At 40.7% G+C, this 23,491-nt stretch overlaps 1 protein-coding gene across 1 annotated transcript in view; it reads left to right on the top strand.

Annotated features, from left to right (window-relative positions):
• The window catches only part of UTRN (utrophin), a 354,493-nt gene that overhangs the window by 7,609 nt on the left and 323,393 nt on the right, over positions 1-23,491 (top strand). Inside the window, exon 2 of the mRNA XM_054393282.1 lies at positions 12,917-12,978. Coding sequence (XP_054249257.1) covers positions 12,917-12,978 — 62 coding nt within the window. The remainder of the gene's footprint in view (positions 1-12,916; positions 12,979-23,491) is intronic.

Genomic DNA, 23,491 nt, shown 5'->3' with positions numbered 1-23,491 from the left:
GTCATGTGCTTCACTTATGCTGGTATAAGAGTTATTGAGCCTTCACCTTTGCAAGAAAAAAACCAAATGTGCAGCTGAGGAAGAGGTAAAATTCCAAAATGGTAACTTATGTTGTCAAAGATTTTTTTTTTTTTAATTTTTAAAAACCTTTTTAAAATCTCCTTAATATATGTGGTGTGTGTTTAAGTTTGCATAAATACACTATTGCTAATAGTGTGGTAGTTTCTGTGTGACTCTCAGCTTTCCTCCTCTTCTGTTATGCTTAAATACCTCTTTGAAGTTCTTTGATAAATATCTTCCATTTCACAGGCTTTTTGTTTCATCCACTCTTTCTTGATGTTGCTATAATCTGTTTTTTCCACTTAAATCTAAGATTTTGTGTCTTTGCTTTGTGTCCATCTTTCCCCCTCCTAAATTCCTTGCTGTTATGCTGTGGTTTGCAGGTTGACATGATCTAGATGATGAACTTGGTTTACAGGGTTAGAGATGTTATGGTAAATACCAAGATCCGTGTTTCATCCTTGCTTACTCTTACTATTTTGTAGTTGTTCTTCCTTTCCTAAGAATGCATGTCCTCACATACTGTTTTCTTGCATGGCTTTTTCTACTGTGCTAAAGGTAAGAGAATAAAAAGTAGAAATTAATTTTCTGAAAGATACCCAGAATTTTTCCATAATGCTCATATTCAGGAGGTGCAGGTGGTACAGCTTGGCAACCAGAGTTCTGTGTCATCTTCTAGTTCTCCCTTACTGAGCCCAAATGACACTCTGCATTTGAACGGAGAGTAGGCTGGCAACCACCCTTCATGCCTGTTCCTTTTTGCAGCTGTGTGGAGACTTGATGGACACTAGTGAAGTGCTGTGATATGAGTGAAACAATGTGACTCTTACCGACAAGACTAAAGCTTCTAAACTTTACTTGTGCAGTTTTTGGCAGGTTGTTGTTTGGTTTTCATTGTATGCTTATCTGTGCAGGGCTGGAGACAAGCCCCTTGCATACAGAAGGGTGTAATTAAATGCGCCAAAATTACAACTAACACAATAGGTTGTGAAGTCAGCTCTTAGTCTTTTGAGAGCAAAAATCTTCACGTATTCCTTTTTCTAGACTCCTTAGAAGTCCTTTCTTTGACACTGGTGATTCTTCCTTTATGCTCCTTTCACTCAGTTTTCACTTATCTACAAATTTGGGTGTTCAGTTCTCTGAATAAATAGCACTACCAGAGCCCTTATTAGCTGGACTCTTCAAATTTGAGGGGAGCCATAGCAATATTTAGTAGTTTTGGCTGATTTGAGTTACCCTTCAAATGTGAATTTTTATTTCCAAACCCATTGGACAGTGGTAACATTTCTTGTGCTGTGTAAGCAAGTAGCAGGTAGGTAGGTGACTGTGACATTAAAAATGTGTTTGGTCTAGCGACCAGCTCACAGATGTACATGCAGTTGCAGGAATTCCTTCCTTGCCACTTTGATGTTGTAGACTTCATGAATACTCTGTTTTTGTAAATGACCCTACTTGTGCCTTACTTGTGGTTGTAAGCATCATCAGTAGACAGTCCAAAACATACGAACAGTGTGTTGCAGCTTGCTTTGTGATGCTACACAGACCGTAGTGTGCATGACCTCATCTGCCCGCTCATACATCTCCACTACTGTTTCCTATTTCTTAATCCTTTGCAGCTTAAAAGGGTTTCTTTCTTCTTTTTTTTTTTTTTGTACGGCTGCTTTGCTTATATGTTCTGATTAATAAGTCATACTAGCCTTAATATAGCAGTAGTATGGAAAATCAAAGGGGTAGGTGATATCAAATGAAATTTGAGATTTTCAGATAGGAAGATCTGATTCATGATATGTGAGTTAAAATTCTTATATCATTGTGGATAAAAATGTTTGCAATGTTACTTAAAAACTGAAGTGGTTTTATAACTTAGTTTCTGGAACAAACACCTGTAAAAAAATTTGAGAATGGCTGTTTAAGGTTTTTAGCTGTATTCGTGTTACATTGGTTTAAGACAGTGTGGTAAAGTGGAACAACCTATATAGGTAGGAAAAGGAATCTAAATTGCAGGCATGATAACATTGTCACAAGTATTTGACGATTGCAAAGCAGTGAGACACTAGTTGACATTTTGAACATCTCATGAGTCATATCCTCCTCTCAGCTTGTCTTTGAAGGCAAAAGTACTAACTATCCCCAGCCAGTTTAATCACCTAATTGATGCCCACTGCAAATTCACATTGCTCTGAATTCCAGTAAGATTAAGAAAAAATGTCTGCCAATAAGACCATGTGGAGAACAATCAAGATGATGGTAATTGATCAGTTGGTAACTCAAGAGTGTGGCTGCAAAACAAAAAAGGAAATGTCACAGCTTCTAGCAAATTTTATCAATCATGTTGCTCTTTGTTTTGCTTTGTGTGATTCAGATGATCTGTCTCGCAGAAGTATTGAAGTTATTTGTGAGAGTTATAGAATCACAGAATTGTTTTGGTTGAAAAAGACCTCTAAGATTGAGTTCAGCTGTCAAACTAACACCTTTATGGCAAATAAACCACATCCTGAAGTACCATATCTACATGTTTTTTAACACCTCAAAGGACTGCTTCCCTGGTCAGCCCATTCCGACATCTGACCACTCATTCCGTAAAGAAATTTTTCCTAATATCCAATCTAAATCTGCCCTGGTGAATTTGAGGCCATTTCCTTGCATTCAATGACTTGATACTAGGGAGAAGAGACGAACACCCACCTCACTACTACCTCCTTTCAGCTAGCTGTAGAGGGTAATTAGGGTCTCCCCTCAGCTGCCTTTTCTCCAGGCTAAACAACTCCAGTTCCCTCAGCTGCTTGCCATAAGACTTGTTCTTCAAGCTTCACCAGCTGCTTTGCCTTCTTTGGACATGCTTCTACACCTCAATTGTAGCTAGGGGTCCATAACTGAACACAGTATTTGAAGTGTGGTGTGACCCAAGTGCAGGACCTGGTGCTTGGCTCTGTTAAGCCTCATACAATTGTCCTCAGCCCATTGATCCAGCCTCTCCAGATTTCTCTGAAGAGCCTTTTTGCTTTTGATCAGGTTAACACTCGCACTGAATTTGTTGTCATCTGCAAAGTTACTGAAGGTGCACTCAATCCCTTCATCTGGATCATTGATAAAGTTATAAAGAGAACTGTCCCCAGTACTGAACCCTGGGGAACATCACTAAGTCATATGACTGGTCACCAACTGCATTTAACTCTGTTCACCACCACTCTTTGGGCTCAGCCATCCAGCCAGTTCTTAACCTAGTGGAAGATCCACCCATGAGCAGCCAGTTTCTCTTGGAGGATGCTGTGTGAGACAGTGTCAAAAGCTTTACTAAAGTCCAGGTAAACAACATCCACAGCCATTCCCTCATCCACTACGTGGGTCACTTTGTTGAAGGAGATCAGGTTCATCAAGCAGGACCTGCACTTCATGAACTTTTGAGGTTAAGAATTCAGAATGTTGAAAGTAAACTTTCACTCTGCCTTTTACATTGGTAGAAAGCAATCTAAAATTCAGTTGAGTACTTGATGGATGCATTCCCCACTTTCTTCTTACACTGAAGATTCAGAGGCAAGTCATGTGAGACTACAATGTCTTTAAGATGCTACCTGTGACTTCTGTTTTGTAGTTATTTTATTCTGTTCATACCACTTGTTCTTTCTGTGATGGTAAGATTATTTTAATGTTTCAGAAATAATAATCTTCCTTATGTTACTTCTATTACGGTGTCACTTAGATTTGATGTGAAATGGGATGCTGGTTTACTTGATAGTTGTGGTGGTTTTATTTATATAGCTATCTTTTTTTCTCTTACTACTGAGCTTTGTAGTTTGCCTTAAGTGCATTATTTTATTGAGACTTTGAAATTTCCTACAAACGTATATGAAGTTAAAATGTAGCTTTCTCATCCGGAGAAGTGCAAATACACGTTAAAACTCTTTTATGCAGTTTTGTAGTTATTTTTCTTTGATAAAGAGACAATTTTATTGCATGCTTCTGGAATTACATCTCTGCCCTATCCCCATATTCTTTCTCTCCTTCTTTTGACCCTTTACCTCTGAGCAATTGTACATCCTGACCCTTGCAACGTGCTGAAGTGCATTCGACTGATTTGGCTTTGCTATAGCAGAGCTGGCTGGTACCTGGGTTAACTTACGTGAGCATATCTGAAGAAACCGCGTGGCTGGCTCTTGAAAGAGCTGGAGATGTGCAGACAAGATGCTAACATCCTGCCCCATACTGGGTTGTCATACTGGACCCTGCCAGCTCTTGTTCTATCTGTGCTTACATCATGTATTTATTGTGAGAGATTTATTTATATTTTTATGTAGTTTTGTGCTGGTTTGGGGCCAGACAGATCGTCTCTTGCCCCGAAAGGGACAAAAGAATGAGACTCACACAAACGGATTAGAGAGTGATGGAAAGTTTAAATGGAAAAAAAGCAATTGGTGAAGCTACAGAGAACTACAAACTACAAAGCATAGTGACAAAGAGTATCCCAAAGCGTACAGAACCCCTCACAGAATTCCCAAAGCTTCCCAATCCTTCCCTTCTTCCCACCTGAGGGTAAACCCAAACCCCCCAGGGCTCTTTCTTCCCCCTCCCGCTGAAAGGCAAGTCTCAGGCTGGCCAGGTCTGAGACTGCCCCCCCCCCCCATTCTCCTCCTGGCATTAGGCCTAGACAGGCCTAAGAGGCCTTGAGGATACTCCCCCGGCATTACCCGATAAGAGAGGACATCTCCCGTGGGAGCAGAGAGGGAAGAAAGAGGAAGAGAATGACTCTGCAGATGGCCTTATAGGGTGCAGGACTTATGGGTAGAAATACGTCGTTTCCTGTGTCCACCCCTGTGGGTGGGCACCCAGGACACCAGAGGTGTATCTCATGCGGCAGTGGCAGGGGGCACCCAGCCTAAACTGCCACAAGTTTATAGTAAGAAATACTATTTGCTATTACTTGCAAATTATTTTTCTTTCTGGGGTAGGATAAGAATGTGGGTGTTAAAGCCTTTGAAGAAGTTCCCCTGTGTGTTGTGACCCAGAAATAGTGATCTTGTCCTGACTTTTCCTGGGGTGAGGTTTAAGTTGTAATATTGCTTTTAATCCAGTATGATACTGGAAAAAGGTGAGCATTTTTATTGATTAAAATATCTCAGGACAAATGCTCTCAGCTTCAAGATAAATCTTTGAATTGAGGAAATGGTTGTTTTGTATTACATCAAATGTTGTTGTCAGCTACCAACATTGAATATTGTATTTTACCTTTGCTCTGCTGGATAGCTTTCCTTTCCTACTGGTGGAAAGAGTTGATCAACCTTGTAGTTATGCTCTTTTCCTCAAAATAAGTGAATGAAGCCAGCAGTTCATCTTTGACACAGCTGTGGTTATGCCAGTGTGGGTGTTGTTATTAATGATGGCCATGTGCATTTTTTCATCTGCCAAGCCAAGCAGTTGTACCAGCAAAACTCAATAGTTTATGTGCTGACTTAACACACATTGGTGGTAAAACCTTTTTTTTTTTTTTCAGACTAAGCCTCATAATGTTTCTTTACTGTGTTACAAGCTAGCTTTCATTTTACAAGTTGTTCAAAGATACAAGGTCCTTCTATATGAGGGTAAATTCCTAAGCATCTGAGTTGAAAAAACATTGCTATCTAATTAGGACAACGTTGTATCACAGGTCTGATTTTAAAAGCTCTTGAACACGGTAACCACAATAGTCTCTTGCTACATCTTCTGTGTTGACTGTTTCAGTGTTGAAATTGGTCTGATGCTGGTCTGTGCTACTTACATCTCTTCAACATGGGTGCTTGGATTTGCAATTCCTGTTGGATTTAGTGGTTGTTGCTCAGGGGAGTAGGTTACTATGGTAATATGGCTGTTCTTGGTTTAGCCTAGAGTGGTAGTTGCTGTGGTGTCCACAGCTAGATGCCATGTTCTTATACTTCATTAGCACATCTTCAGTGGTGCTTCTCAGTGGTTTGCATTTTAGAGATTTCTTCAGCCACAGATTATGTGTATGGACTCAATTCCACATTTTTATCTCTGCTTTCTTAGCCAATTTGTACTGGTGACTTCATTTGTCTTGCTTTTGCTGGTGGTTGTCATTAATTTTGCCATTCAGGCTAGAAATAATCAGACTGCAAACTCCACCCTCACTGAGGCACAGACGCTGTCTGCTCTGCTTGCAAGGACACTAACCTTTGGCAGAGACTGAAACAGAAAGTTGGGGACTTAAAGCTCTAAAGCTGCTTCAGCTGGGCAGCTGCCCGCTGGGCAAGGACTTTGAATCTTGGGCCTGCATGGTGCTTGCCTCCTTAGCACTGGAAGGCATACAAAAACCTTTTCTGAAAATGCACATGGGTCAGGATCATACCTGTGAGTATGAGTGGATCCACTGGAGTTTTTGCTAGAGATAGCAGTAATAATCTGACTTGTAATTATCTGCTTTCATTAAGTGTTCTTTGTTTTAGTACAGCCAGTTTCTAGGAAGGTAGAGGTGGTGTGTCCAGAATTTTACATGTCCTCACAAAGGCATTTGATGTGTTAGAATGACAGTACTCAGTCTCCACATTTGTACAGGCTCCATCCTCCTAGATGCTAGTCATCAAATAATAAAAGCAGAGGGACTGGGATGTGTAATCCTTTGCCTAAACAATTGTCTGTTGAAATCCCTTGTCTGAGGTTCTGCTAAAGGCTTGACAGGCTTTGAACTTTGATCTCCTTTTTAACTGCTCTGTTCTTGTATCTTCCCCAGTTCTGCTCATGCTGTTTGAATTGCTGTATCTTGAAGGACCTTTCTGTACTCAAGTGGGAAATATTCTGTGCTCTCACACTGATAGCGATCAGTGCCTTGCTTAATTGCATAAATATCTATTTTAACAAATTCCAGGTATTTATCCAGCAGTTGTCAAAAACAATTTATGTACTTTCAGAGATGTTAATCAGGGAAGGGGCTTGACTTTGTGGCATAATTAATGACTAAGCCAGGGAAGGAGATGTGATTTTAATGAGGACATAGGATTAGCAATGCTTCGGCTTACTGTTGTTCTAATCAAACAACAAAAGAAAATTCTTATTCTTCCCAGAAGCAGTAAGAAATGAACATCCACAATACTTTACTCTGATTTCTTTTATATTCTTTCCCCATTAAGGTGTCTCACTAAATACCTGAATTGGATAAGGCACCTTTATGACTGTTTCTTTTTATCTCTAGAGAAAAATAGGTATTTCTTCATGGATAGAGTGCTGTGCTTAGCATCGCATTTTTTCTGCACAAAGGTTCCCCCTTTCCCAAAGGTGTAGTATTTCTCTTCCTTGGACACTGAAGGAACATGCCTGGGGAATGGAATATTAAATTAATCTCAAGAAATGGACTTATCTTCCTCAGTAGGACTGTACAAAACACTTTACACGCTTTGGGTGAGTCATGTAAAAGCTAAGAGCAGGTTAATGCACAGTGATAGTTTCTAGAGTGGACTTAGTGGAGTATTTTAAGTACGGAAGTGAGAATATTTGGTGTGATTTGTGATAAGGAATATTTGGAATTTAAATTATTTGATCATCCTATTGAATGTGTTAGTCTATGGTTATATCTTGGCCACAGAAGAATGTGTTATGTAGTCTGTTAATTGAAATTCTTCTCAAACCAGTTACATCACGTCATGTTACACTTATAATCGCTGGGTAGGCAACTTTTGGAAGACAGAAGAGGGAAAGCAAGCCCAAATAAAAAGTATTCCTCAACTCAAACTGTTGCATGCTGATCTCAGCAACAAAATTTGAACCCAGTGCTTACAGAAATTATTAGTGAGCAGCTTTCCATTGAGTGACTTGAGCTTCAGATGCTGGCAAGTTTGTGAAACAGGAGCTTGCTTTCTTTCTCTTTCATTCCTTTTATTTGCAATGAGCATGCTGCATGTTTATGGACAGTGCTACTGAGGCTATACCTGGAGTACTTGCTTCAGTTCTGGGCTCCCCAGCACAATAGACATGTGAACATACTGGGGTGAGGGCCATTAAGATGATGAAGGTGCTGGAGTATCCCTCCTGTGAGGTAAGTCTGAGACACCTGTCTCTATTTATCCTGGAGAAGGCTCAGGATCAGGGGGATACTACTGAACAGTGCCTAGAGAAAGGACAAGTGATAATGGGAGCAAACTGAAACACAGGAAGTTCTGTTTATAATGCTGGCATGGATTGCCCAGACAGATTGTGGAGTCTGTCCTTCCAGATGTTCAAAATATGACTGGACCATGGTCCTAGACAACCTTCTTTGACCAGGAGCATTGGGCTAGACAAGCAGCCTCGACTGGTGCCTCCTGACGTCTGTCATGCTGTACTTTCTGTGAAAACACTTCAATGCAAAGTTCTGATAAACTTCTTGGGAGTAATGCAAAGACTGGTGGATTCACATAGGTACTGAAGCTTGCTTAATGCTGGTAAGCTAGTTTGAGGCATTCATATGAAATTGCTAGAAGACTTTTATTTATACTGCAGTGAGTATGACCATTAAGAAATTACAAAAGCTATATAAGCTGTATATGTTCACTGTTCTTTTTAGGGTCTAGAAATATTGTTCCAAGTGACAAAGATAATGTTATGACCTTTTAAATATACTTCTACTGTTTTATTTTCTTAATGTTAGTTGACACTGGAAAGTTAATAAAAACACCCCACAAAATCCAAAAAACACAAAACCAAAACAAACAACCAAAAAAAGCCTTCCATGGATGAAATACAATTGTATCTGTGCTACCTTTTAGCCTTAAGATTAGATATCTAAGTACCATTAGAGATTTGAGGCAATCAAATCCAGAAAACCTTGACTTCGCACAGCTCAGCAGCTGAAGTTGCAATGTTATGTATGTCTTAAGTCTTTCCTAGCAGTCCAGTATATACATTCTGTGAAGTTATAAATTCCATTTGCTTTTAAATAACTCTGGTTTGCATGCTGCTGGTCTGTATTGGGAGGTATTTAGTTAACTTGGTTGCAGAAGCATTTAAATAGCTTTTATGTATTTTTAAAGTGTTAGCAGCATACAGTTTTTGAAATCTGATTAATCTGTTTTAAAGAGGAAAGTAGGATACTCTGATTATCCTTATAATCACAGAATGCACTGGATTGGAAGGGGCCTGCTCTAGGGGTCCAGCCACCCTGCAGTAAGATGGGACATCCTCAACTAGATGGGGTTACTCAGAGCCCCATCAAGCCTGTCCTTGAATGTCTCCAGGGGTGGGGCTTCCACCACCTTCCTGTGCAATCTGTTCTGGTGTTCCACCACCCTCATAGTAAATAATGTCCTTCTAATGTCCAATCTAGATCTACCCTTCTCTAGCTTAAAAACATTGCCCCCTGTCCTATTGCTACATGCCTTTGTAAAATGTCCCTCCCCAGTTTTCTTGCAGGCCCCCTTCAAGTATTGGAAGGCTGCTATAAGGTCTTATTTTTCAGTGGTTTTGGCTTTGCTTTTGTTGTGTTGTTTTGTTTTTAACCCTGCAAAACTCGTGCAATTTGGATTAACTGTTGGAAAATATAATGAAATTTTCATGTCATAAAGCTAACTAAATAGCTGCAGGTTGTGTGAAAATCAATGGCTGGAAGAAGAAAAGGCCTAAAGAATAGATTAAATTTTTTTAGAAAATCAAATAGGTAGCTTCCTTGTTGCCTGATGGATCACCAGTCAGCATCTGCATGTGAGAGACAGTCTGGTCCACACCCAACTACCTATGGGCTATATGTTGTCTGCTGGGTTGGGGTGGGATGTGTAGACCTCCTAGCACACCTAAATCCATGACACTTTTCATAACTTGTTACACTTTTACATAATCAATACAACAGTTTTTGGCCTCTTGTCATACTTTACCTTTAGCATCTTAAGGAGTAAGCGTGCTAAAGACATTAGACCTGGATCTTTGGGATTAATGTTGATTTCTCACGGAAGCTATGGAAGGAAAAAGCAGACCAAGCCTTAGTGAAATGTTGTGCTACAGCAGTATATACTTCAGGATGTTGGCAGAAAAGGCATAAAGGTTGCTGGATGATATTTAAAGAGAGAGAGGGGTGTTTAATTATACTCAATGCAGATAGTATTTGCAATTAATGTAAATGCAAAACATTATCAAGAGTTGGACAGAGTCTGGGACTGAGTTGTGTACACACATAGCTTTTGGGTCCAAGAGTGGCAGTTAATAATCTAGTCTGTTCCAGTCACCTAAAAAATCCCCACAACTTGAAGGACAAAAATGGGGTAAATATATGTAGTATATTGAAGTTTAAATCTTGACGTTGTCAGTTTCTTGTGAGATGAGTACTTGGCATCAAGTATCCTGCTGGTAGATCCTACCTGACTTTGATGGCAAGGTGCTCTGTTTCCCTGAGGGAACAGAGAAGGGTTAATGAGGTCTTAAGTATTCATATTTCCCCAGATCAGCATGAATTTCAACGAGCTGTTTTATGCCTGGCCTGCCATGCATATACTGTGGATATCTTAGATCTTTTTCTGCAGTGGGCTATCTTTTGATTTCTGGTTGAGCTCTTAAGTGCAACTGAGCAGCAGGCTGTGTTGGATCAGCTTTAGATGGCAAAGAGGAGAGGCAGTGGCTGCTGGCTGTCACATTACATCAGTTGCACATTCTTTGGCGTGCCCTAAGCAGTTTTTTTTCAGCTGTAGCCTAAAAGGAGGCCGGAACTGAGGTTTTATTTTTAAATTCATAGGAATGTTTTCATAAAGCTTAAGTCTCTTAACAGTCATGTTATCTCATTTCTTACCAGTGTGACTTCTTCCCTCGTCCAGACTGAGCCACAACCACTATTTCTTATTCATATCTATTAGGTAAAAAAACACCTGGCCACGTGGCCCACTGCTCCAGTAGCCTATATGTAATAGCTTTATGGCTTGGTATAGCGAAGATGAATGACATCAGTTTCATATGCATGTTGGGCCAGAAACAAGAAGTTTTGAGGTGACCTACCAAAGCAAACTTCTAGTAGCATTCTGTGATTTCAATTTGCTTTTTTTACTTTTAATAAACATCTGGAGGTTGTAGGTAAAACTGTATTGGATAAGCCTCAATTGCTGCAGTCTGAGGCTTGTGATCTTTTTAAGTGGTACCCTTTAATCATATTCTCCCCCTCTTCAGACTGTATAGTCTTTCTTTGTCATGATTTCAAGGAGTGGAATGATAGAGTTTCAATCAATTTTTTTTATTTTTTTAATGGATTCAACCTAGTACAGGGACAGATGGTCTGAGCACCATGGTGGTATGCTTATGCTCTGGTAAAATGCTTGGAAAAGTGGGTGCCAACTGTCACCAGGAGGTTCTGCAAAAGAGCGTCCCAGGCAACAGTGTGCTGTGGGTGCTTCAAGCATATCTTGGGTCTGCTCTGTCAAGCAGCTTTTGGAGTCTTTATAGAATCATAGAATCAGTCAGGGTTGGAAGGGACCACAAGGATCATCTAGTCCCAACCCCCTGCCATGGGCAGGGACACCTCACACTAGATCAGGCTGGCCAGAGCCTCATCCAGCCTGGCCTTAAACACCTCCAGGGATGGGGCCTCAACCACCTCCCTGGACAACCCATTCCAGGCTCTCACCACTCTCATGGTGAAGAACTTCTTCCTCACGTCCAGCCTGAATCTCCCCACTTCCAACTTTATTCCATTCCCCTTAGTCCTGTCACTACCTGATAGCCTAAAAAGTCCCTCCCCAGCTTTCTTGTAGGCCCCCTTCAGATACTGGAAGGCCACAAGAAGGTCACCTTGGAGCCTTCTCTTCTCCAGACTGAACAGCCCCAACTCTTTCAATCTGTCCTCATAGGAGAGGTGCTCCAGCCCTTTGCTCATCCTGGTCGCCGTTTTCTGGACATGTTCCAGCATGTCCATATCCCTCTTGTAATAGGGGCTCCAGAACTGGACACAGTTCAAAAAGACTTCATCTTGGCTGCAGCAAGCAGCCCTTGAAAATTCACGGTGAATCAACTTCCTTTCCCTGGTCTATTGTCAGCAGGTAATTCATTGACATTTAAGTGCAGGTGATGAGAGACAGTCTTGCCTTTAATACTGCTTAGTGTAATTTACCAAGGAGGTGTCCTGTGATATAGGCAGAGCTGTGCTAGAGGTGGGACAGCCTCTATAAAATTGCTGGTGACTCCCAAATGGCTTCCTTAGGCTGTAAAGATCTCTTCTCTCTACACAGCTAAGTGCTGCTGCTCCTCCCTCTGGTTTGACCTATAGGTGCTTGCCTGTGCTTCCTGCTTGTCTTGCTGGGTTCTTCTGGATGCCTCCTGAATGCTAGGGTGGTGGTGCTTTGGTGCTACACCAGCAGGAGTATCTGAAAGGAAAGGCTGCTGAGATCTTCCCACACTTGAACTGAACTCAACTGTGACTTGATTGCTAACATGGTTCCTAACCCAGGCCCAGGTGTGAAACTAGGCTGAGAGCGGGTAAGGATGCAAGTGCTTCAAGGGTTATTCCAACACTTTTGCTACTGCGGTTTCTGTGCCATCTGCATCGGAAGCTTGAAACAAGACCTCAGCATATTTCGGAGTCATGCATCCAGGCAAAAAGGTGTTGGCAAAATCTTTTGAATAAAAGCCCATGGTTTCATAGACTGCTTTTCCACAAATGGGAAGCCTGTTAATACATCACTATTCTGCACAAGAGGTGATGTGTGGCTGAGTGTAGTGTAAAAGAGCTGCTGTGCTTGCTAATAAAGTTAAAGTGCTTGTGTGACTGTGCAAGTACTACAGTCTTGTAGAGGTTCACACAGCTTTACAGATTAGGCAAAAAATTCTCCTGCTGAGTCAGAACAGTGTTTAATATGACCTGTTCTGAGCAATCTAGGATTAGCAAGAACACAATTTCACTTGCTGTTTTCTTTTTTGTTTTTTTCAGATGAACACAATGATGTACAGAAAAAGACCTTTACAAAATGGATAAATGCTCGTTTTTCCAAGGTAATGTTGAGTTAAAACTACAACTTTGCTTTTTTTTTTTCTTTTTTTGATTCACTGTTTAGAGCAATATTGGTTAAATATTATCAGTGGATAAGCAACTGGCTACATGGTCATACTCAAAGAGCTGTTATCAATTGCTTGATATCCAGGTGGAAACCAATGACAACCAGAGTTCCTCAGGAAACTGGACCCAGTCTTGGGTCCAGTGCTGTTTAACACCTGTGTCAGCAACATGGACAGTGGCATTGAGTGCACCCTCAGCAAGTTTGCTGATGACACCAAGCTATGCAGTGCAGTGGACTCACTTGAAGCAAAGGATGCCATCCAGAAGGATCTTGACAGACTTGAGAAGTGGGCCAGTGACAATTGCGTGAGGTTAAACAAGTCGAAGTGCAAGGTCCTGCATCTGGGTTAGGCCAACCCCAGGCACAAATCCAGACTTGGTGCAGAGTGGGTTGAGAGTAGCCCTGATGAAAAAGACTTAAGGGGTGTTGATTTATGAGAAGCTCAACTTGAGCTGGCAGTGCCCTCATGCAGCTCAGAAGGCAAACTGTATCCTAGGTTGCATCAAGAAGAGTATGACCAGCAGGTCAAGAGAGGTGATTTTTTTCCCCTTTACTCTGCTCTTGTGAGACACCACATGGAATACTGCTTCCAGATCTGGTGTCCCTATCATAAGAAGGACATAGGACTACTGGAGAGAGTCCAGAGGAGGGTCTCAAGGATGATCAAAGGGCTGGAGCACCTGTTCTATGAGGACAGGCTTAAGGGAACTGAGGTTGTTGAGCCTGAAAAACAGAAGTCTCCAGGGGCACTTTATAACTGCCTTCCAATACCTGAAGGGAGCTTGCAGGAAGGCTGGAGAAGGACTTTTCATAAAGATGCTTAGCAACAGGACTGTAGGGAATGGTTTTAAGCTGAGGGAGAGTAGGTTTAGACTGGATCTTAAGAAGATGATCTTCAGCATGAGGGTGATAAGGCTTTGGAACTGGTTGCCCGGAATGGTTGTGGATGTCCTCTCCCTTGAGGTGCTTAAGGCTGGATTAGATGAGGCCTTGGGCAACCGAGTCTGGTTGAAAAGCATCCCTGCCCATGCCCTCAGAGATGATCTCTGAGGTCCCTTCCAACCTAAGCCATTCTATGAAATGTGCTTTACTTTTTGTCATGTAGAATACCCTTAGCAAAATGTGTCAAAATGTGTAATGAAAACAGATAAAATACCATACTGTTTGTTCTTTTTTCCCCACACAACTAAACATTTGATACTGCATGTCTTATTTAAGAAAAATTCAAAGATACTATTTGTTAATATATTAAAATACAATTATTTGCATGATGGTGTCTGTTTGGGTTTTGGTCTTTCTTACTTTATATAGTTTACACAGTTTTCTGCATGCATTACAGTAGATTTTTGAACCTTAGTCGGTGTGTGCTAACTCTCACTGCTGCTGGGTTGGCTTTGCTTACTCAAAATACTCTCCAAACTTCCAGTGGAAGCCACCTGGTGTTGCTGCTTGAGTCTTGACTGTGACATTTTGTCTAATTACTTTCTCATTTTGAATTTTCCTTGGCTCTCGTGCAGTACGTTTCTTGTTTTAATTCTCCACTGACTTCAAGCTTACTGAGGATCTTGTTTTGGAATGAGAAAGGAAGTGGTGTTTGATTTGGAATGTTATTTAAAGCCTGCGTTGTATGCTTTTCTGATGATAGTGAAACTAGACACTTTGCCCAGGAATATGGTGGCTGTGGGAAATTCCTCTATAGTTTGAACGTGTGAAGGAACCTGGGCCATCATCAGAGAACACTCACGTTTTTTGTAGCCAGTATAGTCCGACAAGCGCGATAGCTGCTAGTTTGCACCCTGTTAATGAAAAGGGGAGTGCATGTGAAATCCTGAAAGTAGACAGAAAAAAGGGGTTGTGTGTTTGTTGTTTTGGTTTTCTTTTTAAATAAGGCAATGACAGTGCTATAGCAATGAATGGTTGCCTCTGAAGTGCTGCCATTCCAAAGTCCTTGGTCAGCAACCTAAGAAACTTTTACCTTCCTTCCCTTCCTGCACAGCAGGACACTGGGCAGCACAAGATTTACAGCCTTGGCTGATTCACTTTGGACCATGTTTTGTTTTGGTGGAAAGCTAATATCTTGCACCCAATGCATTCTTGCCTAGTTTGGCCTTTAGGGGAGGAGTAGATATGCCTAGCTGGCTGCTTTTACACTCAGCTTTTGACTGCTGCCAAGAGGAAAGACAGTCCTGCGAGAGGAGGGTTAGGCAGGTCAGGATCAGGTAAGGAGTGAAAACGTGGTGAGAAAGGAAAGTCTGTTTGTAAAGATTCTCCTTGGCATGAGTGCAGAAGTGGCAGCGATACTTGAATGTGCCTTGTTTGTGCATGTTATGGATATTGTATTAAATATGTAAAAATGATTTAAGCATTTGTACTTGTATACCCGGGGTATATTTTATAAAGTGTCTTTTCCTTTTATACTTTGTCTTCAGACAGACTCTACTTAACTTCTGGATTTCCCTGCCACAGGAAATGTTTAGATACTCATTGGATTTGAAGTAATTCTGTAACTTCATGGCTCATTAAACCACCTGGAGCTATGAAAGCCATGTTAATGATTAGATTTGTTTGAAAAGACCTACCCCCATCTACTACACATCCGATTCAAACTTGAGCATGGCTACTTTGCCATGACAAGGTACAGATTTATGAAGACTGGCATGTTCAAATTGCTGGTGAAGTTTTAATATTTACCAAATAATTTGTATTGTTTAAAATTCCTTTTCTGTGAACTGGACTGATTCAGCTGCTTAGCAGGGTAGACAGATCTTTAGAGGCTAGGTAAATGTAATCTGATTTACACAGCAGAAAGGAAAATGGTAACTGAGGAATTCTGTATGGAATTGCAAAATTCACTTCAAGAATTTTACTTATCCTTCCACATTAATTGTATTGTAGTTGCCCATCATTTAAACAGAGAAATAAAAAGTAATCAGCTGAGCCTCTTATAAATTAGTTTGGAATACAGAAATCCTAGAATTACAATTGCATAATGTACTCAAAATCACTGAACTTGGTTTAAAGTGATGGAATAAGATTTTACAAAGTGTCTAGAAAGAGAGCAGAGTCTTCCTGTTGTCTAGGAGAGCAGTGCCTCTCCTTTGTCTCATCAGAGAACAGGTAGATGAGTGAAACAGTGAGTATCTAGGGTATGCTCTGAGGGATCCATATCTGTTTGGGGCACTTGTTCAGTGAGTTACACATTCTTGCTCTGTCCACAGTCCATTACATTGTTTATGCTCTTCATTTGAACTGTGCTAGAACAAAGTGCATCTTATTTGCACATATCTCTTGAAAGGAAGGCACAAGCACATTGAAAATTCTTAAGATCAATAAGGGTGCTCAGCCAAGCCTCAGGGCTCACTGAAGAGCTTTTTAGTTTAGCAGTGTGATATGCCTATGATGGTTTGTATAGTAAGGATATTGTTAAAATTATAGAGAATAAAAACTATTAGAGGATTTCAGCATATGCCCACCAATTAAGGCACCTATGTATATGGATAGTTAATGTATGATCTTTAAAACCTATACAATTGTGAGGGTTTTAATACTTTTTCCTATTGTTTTATCTCTGTCTTTCCTTTTCAATTAATACTTAACAATTTGTAAGTATCAATGTATGTATTTTCAGAACACCTTTCTGCAAGGCAAGAGTATTATCTTCTATATTTACAACCACTGCAAATAAAGGCAAATATCATAAGTAGCTACTAATTTTGAATGTCCAGCCTGAGATTTTTAGATCATTCAGAGGATTTAACATGTCTGTAATATCTTCATGTAAAGAAGAGATACTCTTGAGTTTTATGACAAAGCTGAAAGAGTTCATCTCTTCTACAAACTCAAGCAAACCATCAAAAACTGAAGTAATGATCTTAATGAGAGTAGATTTAAGCTAGATAGAAGTAAGATTTTTTTTTTTTTTTTTTTTACAATGAGGGTGGTGAAGCGCTTGAACAGGTTGCTCAGAGAGGTGGTAGATGCCCCATTCCTCAAAATGTTCAAGGCTGTGTTGGACAGGGCTCTGAGCAACCTGCTCTGGTTAAAGATGTCCCTGACCATGGTGGGAGGTTGAACTAGATGAACTTTAAAGGTTCCTTCCAACCCAAATTGTTTTTTTTATAATTATATAAAATAACTATTCGGTTTTCAGATGGGGCTTGATCAGTATCAAGAAAGGACTTGAAGGTGTGATTCCTGTGTCAGCAAAGATTGAGCTCAGTGACATAAGGAAGTTTCTTAATCTGGCACATAGCTAGTGATTGCCTGTAAAACTGTGATTTAAATGCTTCTGATTAGTCACAGGGGAACTCTTGGCTAAAAGTTGAATTCAGGTCCACAGGATACCTTACTGCTCCATTAACCATGTGTTATTTGTTACACATAAGTAAAAGGGGAATGAACAAAGATTGTGCAATCTACCCTAGTTTTGACATTTTACAAGCTTTTAAATAGTTTCAATCTGTATCTATTTGCATGGCTTATCAGCAGGCCTAGGACTTCAAAATCTGTTATACAGACTTGTGATGCTTCAGCTGTGTAGTGTAGAGGCTGGATGCTCCTGCCTGCAACTCTAGAAGGTTTCTGGAAAACTTGATAGGCATGTTAAGGATTCAAGAGTCTTGTGTCCCACTTTAGACCCTACAAGTACACTTCATTTTTTTTTTTTCTGCCATGTTTTCTTTACTTTTCCTTAATTGTACTTTCTGACCCTGTTTCCTCACCTCCCCCCTCCTCCCCCTTTTACTATTACACCCTCTCATTTCACAGTATCACAGAGTTGTGTTCACCTTTTCCAAGGTGGTACATAGTCTGTAGCTGGTTTTGTAGTTCAGTTTTTGTGGCATAAGCAAGGAAGTAATTGAATGCTGGTAAAATACTCCTCAGTTTAATTTATCATGCTGTTTCCCACTGCTGAATTAAACTGTAAAATGTAACTTCACTCAAAGATAGGCAAAGCTCATAAAAACTTCGCCCTAACCTGAGGAATACCCTGACTGGAAAAGAAGTAATGTTTGTATGAACTGGACTTAAAAGATGACATTTTCAGTCATTTTCCTACCTGGATAACTTAATCTCTCCTTCTGAGAAGAGATCAAACAGAATATGAATTAACCAAGGTGCAGGAAATGAAACATTTCCTTCTAAAATAGGTTATGAGATATATTAAGTCTAATTTATAGCATAAACCAAATAATTTTTGTTTATTTATTCTAGGAATCAAGTTACAATCTGAATTTAGCTGGCTTAAAAAAAGCCACACACAAAACCAAGCAACCAACAACCAACCCCCCTCTGACCAATCAACTTAAAAAAAAGAAAAAAAATTACAAAACCCTCCCAACAAAACTAGAAAAGATAACGTTCCAGTCTTACAGTAGTAATAGCTGACAGTGATGGGAAGTATGGTCCTAACTGTCCCTGCTGGTAATGACACATAATGAAGCTTAATTGCAAACTGAGCTTAGTACTGTTACATTAAACAAATTATAACACAAGTTTATGTAAATACATTAATAGGTACACTGGGGAGAAGACCCATAGAGAGTTGCTGATGCCTTGTGTTTGTTCTGCTGCTTTGCTATGTCTAATATTTGCTTTTACATTTTTCCTCTTTCTGTTGTGTTGTCAGTCAAGTATGTCAGGTATTCTGTGGATTGAGCTATCTTTGGCTTTTCAGCTTTGCTGCTCCTTAAACTTATATCTGTCATCTAGTGGAATCAGACTTTCCAGCATATCTTGGTCATGAGTCTTACTTTTTTCCTTGTTAGTCTGGAGGTTTAAATAGCTCTTTATTTGCTTGTAGTTATTTTATTTTTAAACACTAGTAGTGATATTTAGTTTGGTGTATAAGGATTTTTCCTCCTTTGGTTTTTATTTTTATTACTTTATTTTACTTTTAATTTATTTTTTTGCTTATCCGTATTGCTAGAGCATACTCAAGTAAAATGCATCTGTCACAGTATGGCTAGTGTTTATACTGTCCTATAATTCCTCCATGTCAGTGGAAGGAGGATGGAAAAAATGTATCACATTTTAATAAAAATACTTCTGTAAACAAAGACTATGGCCTTAAACTGGAAATTGGCAAGATCATTTGTTGACATAGTTGTTTACTTTTTACAATGACCTTTTTTCTTTCTGAATTGTTTCCCACATTGAGTTCCCATGTATCGGCTTCCTGATAGAGCAGCACTTGACATGCTTTTTGCTCTGTGCTGGTCATGATAAAGTGTAGTACTTACTCCTTGTGTTGTTTGTAATTGAGCTTAAGTAGATGGTTACCATGAGTTCCCTAGGAATGTACTTGAACACTATGAATGGTTCAAGTGCCCAACCTGTTAAATATTTTCCCCCTTCCCAAGAAAAAAGCAAAGGAGAATTTGCAGCTGTACTGACCTGTTTACTGAGCGTCTTATTAGATGGTAAAAATAGTAATCTGCTGGTTAGAAAAGAAATTTAAGAAAGCAGCTCTGACCTTTGTGTAAGTGACACTGGAAGATCAGAAGAATATGATGGAAAATCAAGATGTACTGCTTCCTATATCTTTTTGGGGTGTTTGGGTGTTTTTTGAGGTGGCAGATGATCTAAGTGGCAGCTAGGGCTTTTCCCAGCACTGCTCTGAGCAGCCAGAAACTTGTCTGCAGCATCCCCTCGGTGGCTGGTGAAGGTCATAGGAATGCTTTTACAATATGTTTTACCTCCCTGGTGGCAGCCAGCATGCTTTACTGTGAAACTGAGAGGACCTGTCTGTTCTGCTTTTTATGTTGTCACTAGGAGGTTTGAATCATTATTACTGAAGAGGATGTGAAGTAGAGGTGACTGATCTCTTTCTCTCAAATATCTTTGGCATTCATATATTGGAAATGCTAGATCTAATAATGTAACCTCAATAATTACTCATTTAATGAACATGTACATTCTCTGCTGCAGGTAACTATGATGACATAAGAGAAAATGGCATGTTTCTCAGTAAACATGTAAACTGCTTTAATGTTTCATTTTACATGTCATTTCATGTTCAAGAGCGATATACAAAGAGGATAAATAGCTGTGATAAAATGGTAATAGATTGTGTTTAAAAAATAATTTTAAAAATGAGACTGACTTACTAAGAATTTGTGATTCCCTTTAATTATGTGTAACTTGGCTCAATGTAATTCAATTCCCCATTAGTAATGAAGGAACAATTAATGTTCTACTGTAAAATAAAATCAAGGAAGATTGCTGCCTTGTGTGGTTTCAGTAGAACAAGCTAAATATCGATAGCTGGTCTTTGTACTGTCAGTAGCACTGGATGACTTAAAAATCTGATCTGGATTTTGTTTATATTTCCCTCTATTTGCTGGGAATGCTTTCTGGCAAAGAAGGAATGATTTCTGCGCAGTCATTGGCTGGCCTGGATGACCCTTCTTCACAAGTAATCCTAGATGCACACAAGGAAGTGAGTCACCCTCTTAAACGTGATCCAGGTAGAAGGGCTGAAAGACAGCCAACAGGGAATAAGGGTGGCTGCTGCTGCAAGATGACTCTGCATGGGCTTTCCTTCTCAAATGGTGCTGCTATCTTGCTGGAAGATACAAAGCTCATGCCCATAGTGGTTGATCCTGCCACATACAGCTAGCAGCTGGTCTCTAGCTCAAAGAACATTCGGAAACTGGTGCTGCTCTGTGAGAGATGAATTGACAGAAAAGAATGTTTCTGCTGTTGCTAACTAGCAAAAGTTCTTCTTTATCTCTTTTTTTCCCTACTCATGTTAGCACAAAGGCTGACAGCAAAACATTTGTGGGAAAAAATGTAACATTATGGATTGGACCTGGTTCTGATCTTTGTGCATGAGCCCTGTGGTGGACAGAAAATGCAAAGTTTATAGGACCACAAGCAGGCCTAAGCCCATCTTACATATTCTCTCTAGCTTTCATTTCTCTACTTTCCTTTGTCTTGCTCTGCTTTCCCTTTCCTCTTCTGTCTTCCTCTCTCCTTTAAACTAGTCCTTGTTGAAGTGTATCAGCTCCTTTCCAGCTGCCAGTTAAAGCACTGAGGAACCAAGATGGTCTCTTTAAGACTTAATTATGTGGTTTCATCTGTTTTAGCAAGCCCTTGTCTCTACTACAGCAAATGTGTGTGCAGCTCTGCTGGCAGAGCTTTCCTGGCCAGGCTGAGGGAAGGAGGTTTCTGCCTGTGGTGGCTTTTTTTTTTTTTTTTTTTTCTGTCCTGTCACAGCAGACAGAAGTGAAGCTGAGAAAAACTACCTTCTGTTAGCTTATAAAAGTGTTCAGTGAGGGGGATGTGAATGTTTTACACCCTGAACTGGCACAGTTCTGGTATGTGTCATGTCCCTGCCTGGCCTTTATACTATCTTTGTAGTATAAACTGGGTCCTGTTTTGTCATTGAGATAGGACCCATTATCTGCTTTGTATTTGTACAGTGCTTAGCACAATGTGGGGTACTCCTTAAGTACTTACCAACATAACTGTGACTAGCTAGTTGCCCTTGTTGAAGGGCTCAGTATGGTTTGTCATTGTCATAAGGCAAATAATTTTTTTTAAATCCATTATGCTCGGTGATAAACTATTTCTCACAGGGTGCCTGCAGATGCAGAGCTGCTTTGTATTTGTGTGGTCTTTGAATGTGTAGAAAGTGAGTAAAATATTGTCAGCTCCAAAAAGGAAAAATTTAGTTTGTGCTTTGCATACTGTATACTAGGCAAGACTCTACAGAGATCGAGGTACTGCTTTAAAATACTGCAGATGTGTAACTTGTGTGTGCACATCTGTGGGTACAGGCTTTTTGCAGAAGGCGAGTTTGCTTTCTGGATGTTGGCAGTGAGCAGTGTGGGTGTGGCCGGGATGGTGTGGGATGCACTCTGCTGAGACCTGTGCCTTACACTGTAGGGTGGGAGGGGACATCTGCCCTTCCTCAGAGCCCTGGCTCACACTGCAGTACACCAGCCTGTCCCAGCACAGACCTGGTCCCAGGCCTGCCTGCTTCACCCTAGTTTGGCTCAGAGCAGTTGTGATGGTTTTAAGACTGTCATCTTGATTTTTCTTCACAAAGCTCGAGCAGAGAAGGAATGTAAATAAATCACCACTGGGTGTAAGAAAGCAAAATAATGATTATTCTAAACACTCCTATTGGAGAGATAGAAATGTTTAAGAACTACTACTCAAAACAAGGTTGGGGAGTTGGGCAATTCTCAGCTTGCCTGGCTTCTGTCTGGCGGCTTCTTCTTTTCTGGCTGAAGATAACATGCTGACCTTGACAAGCTAAATCTAACAGCCTCTCTGCTTCTTGATTCTCTGGCTTCTGCCAGAGGGGTCAGGGGGAATTCTTTCTGGTTGCGGGTGAGGCCCTTTGGGGGAAGCAAAGGGGGCTTGGTTGTGCTTTTCTGTTGATTGTACATATTTGTAAATGTTGTGAATTTTGTATATTTGTACATATTCATTGCATTTCATCATAGATTGTAGATTTGCTTGTAAATACAGCTTTCATTTGCTTCCAGACTGAGCTAGCCTGGTTATTGTCGGTGGGGGGGATTTCAGCTCTCACACTGTTACAGCAGTGCTGTCTCCATGCACCTGTCAGGTGCCCTGTGGTGGAAGTTGGGGTGATGGGTCAGAGCCAGAGCTCAGTGTTCCTGGCCACACTGGAACTTGGTTTGGATTAGGCTTCCTAACTAGAAGTACATTTCCAGCCTTAGCGGTCATATATTGTGGTTTCCATATTGCCTCTGTGCTGCCGCAGCAGCCTCCCCCAGTAGGCTCAGTGATGCAAAGAGATGGGGTTTTGTGACTATTTTCATCTAAGGTGGTGCTTGCCGAAGTTTTCCTTGTCTTCTCTTGGGAAATGGATGTGTGGGACCGTCCCTTGGGCTGCCATTTTATAAAATTGTTTTCCATGTCCTTTCTAAGCTTTAATAAACTTTACAAGTCATAAAGTTGTCAGAAATTGGGATGTGTAGCTGTTTTGTTTGGAAAAGGAAAGTAAAAGACTTTCTGAAGTACAGCAGCTTGATATCCAGGAAAGCTGAGCAGCATCCAGCTGCATCGTGCACAGGAGGACAGAGCAGTGACATTCCTGATTGCAGACTGTGTGACTTGGGTAGCAAATCCTATGTGGAAATATATATCCAGGTGTGAGGAAAAGGCATGATGGTAGGAGGCAGTGTGAGAAGAGGAGGGTGCAATGCATACACAGTCTCTCTTCCCATTGTGACAGCAGTGCTGTGGGCTGGCTCTGTGCCCTGATGGGACAGCTGGGGCTGCCTGGATGGCCGCTGCCACCAGGTGCCTGCATGTCCCTCAGGTGGGTGTGGGAAGCTGGAGGAGCAGGCTTCTAGCCAGCCTCATAGATGTGCTGCTTGGCAGGATGGATGCTGCAGCGTTTTCTTAGCCAACTTCAGTCATCCTGCAGTTGCAGAAGTGTTTCCTGTGAAATTACTGCCTTCCCA

The sequence above is a fragment of the Indicator indicator genome, chromosome 2, assembly GCF_027791375.1.
Source record: "Indicator indicator isolate 239-I01 chromosome 2, UM_Iind_1.1, whole genome shotgun sequence".
Classification (NCBI taxonomy): Eukaryota; Metazoa; Chordata; class Aves; order Piciformes; family Indicatoridae; genus Indicator; species Indicator indicator.
The sequence above is the reverse complement of the archived record's forward strand: the minus strand, read 5'-3'. Positions and strand labels throughout refer to the sequence as shown.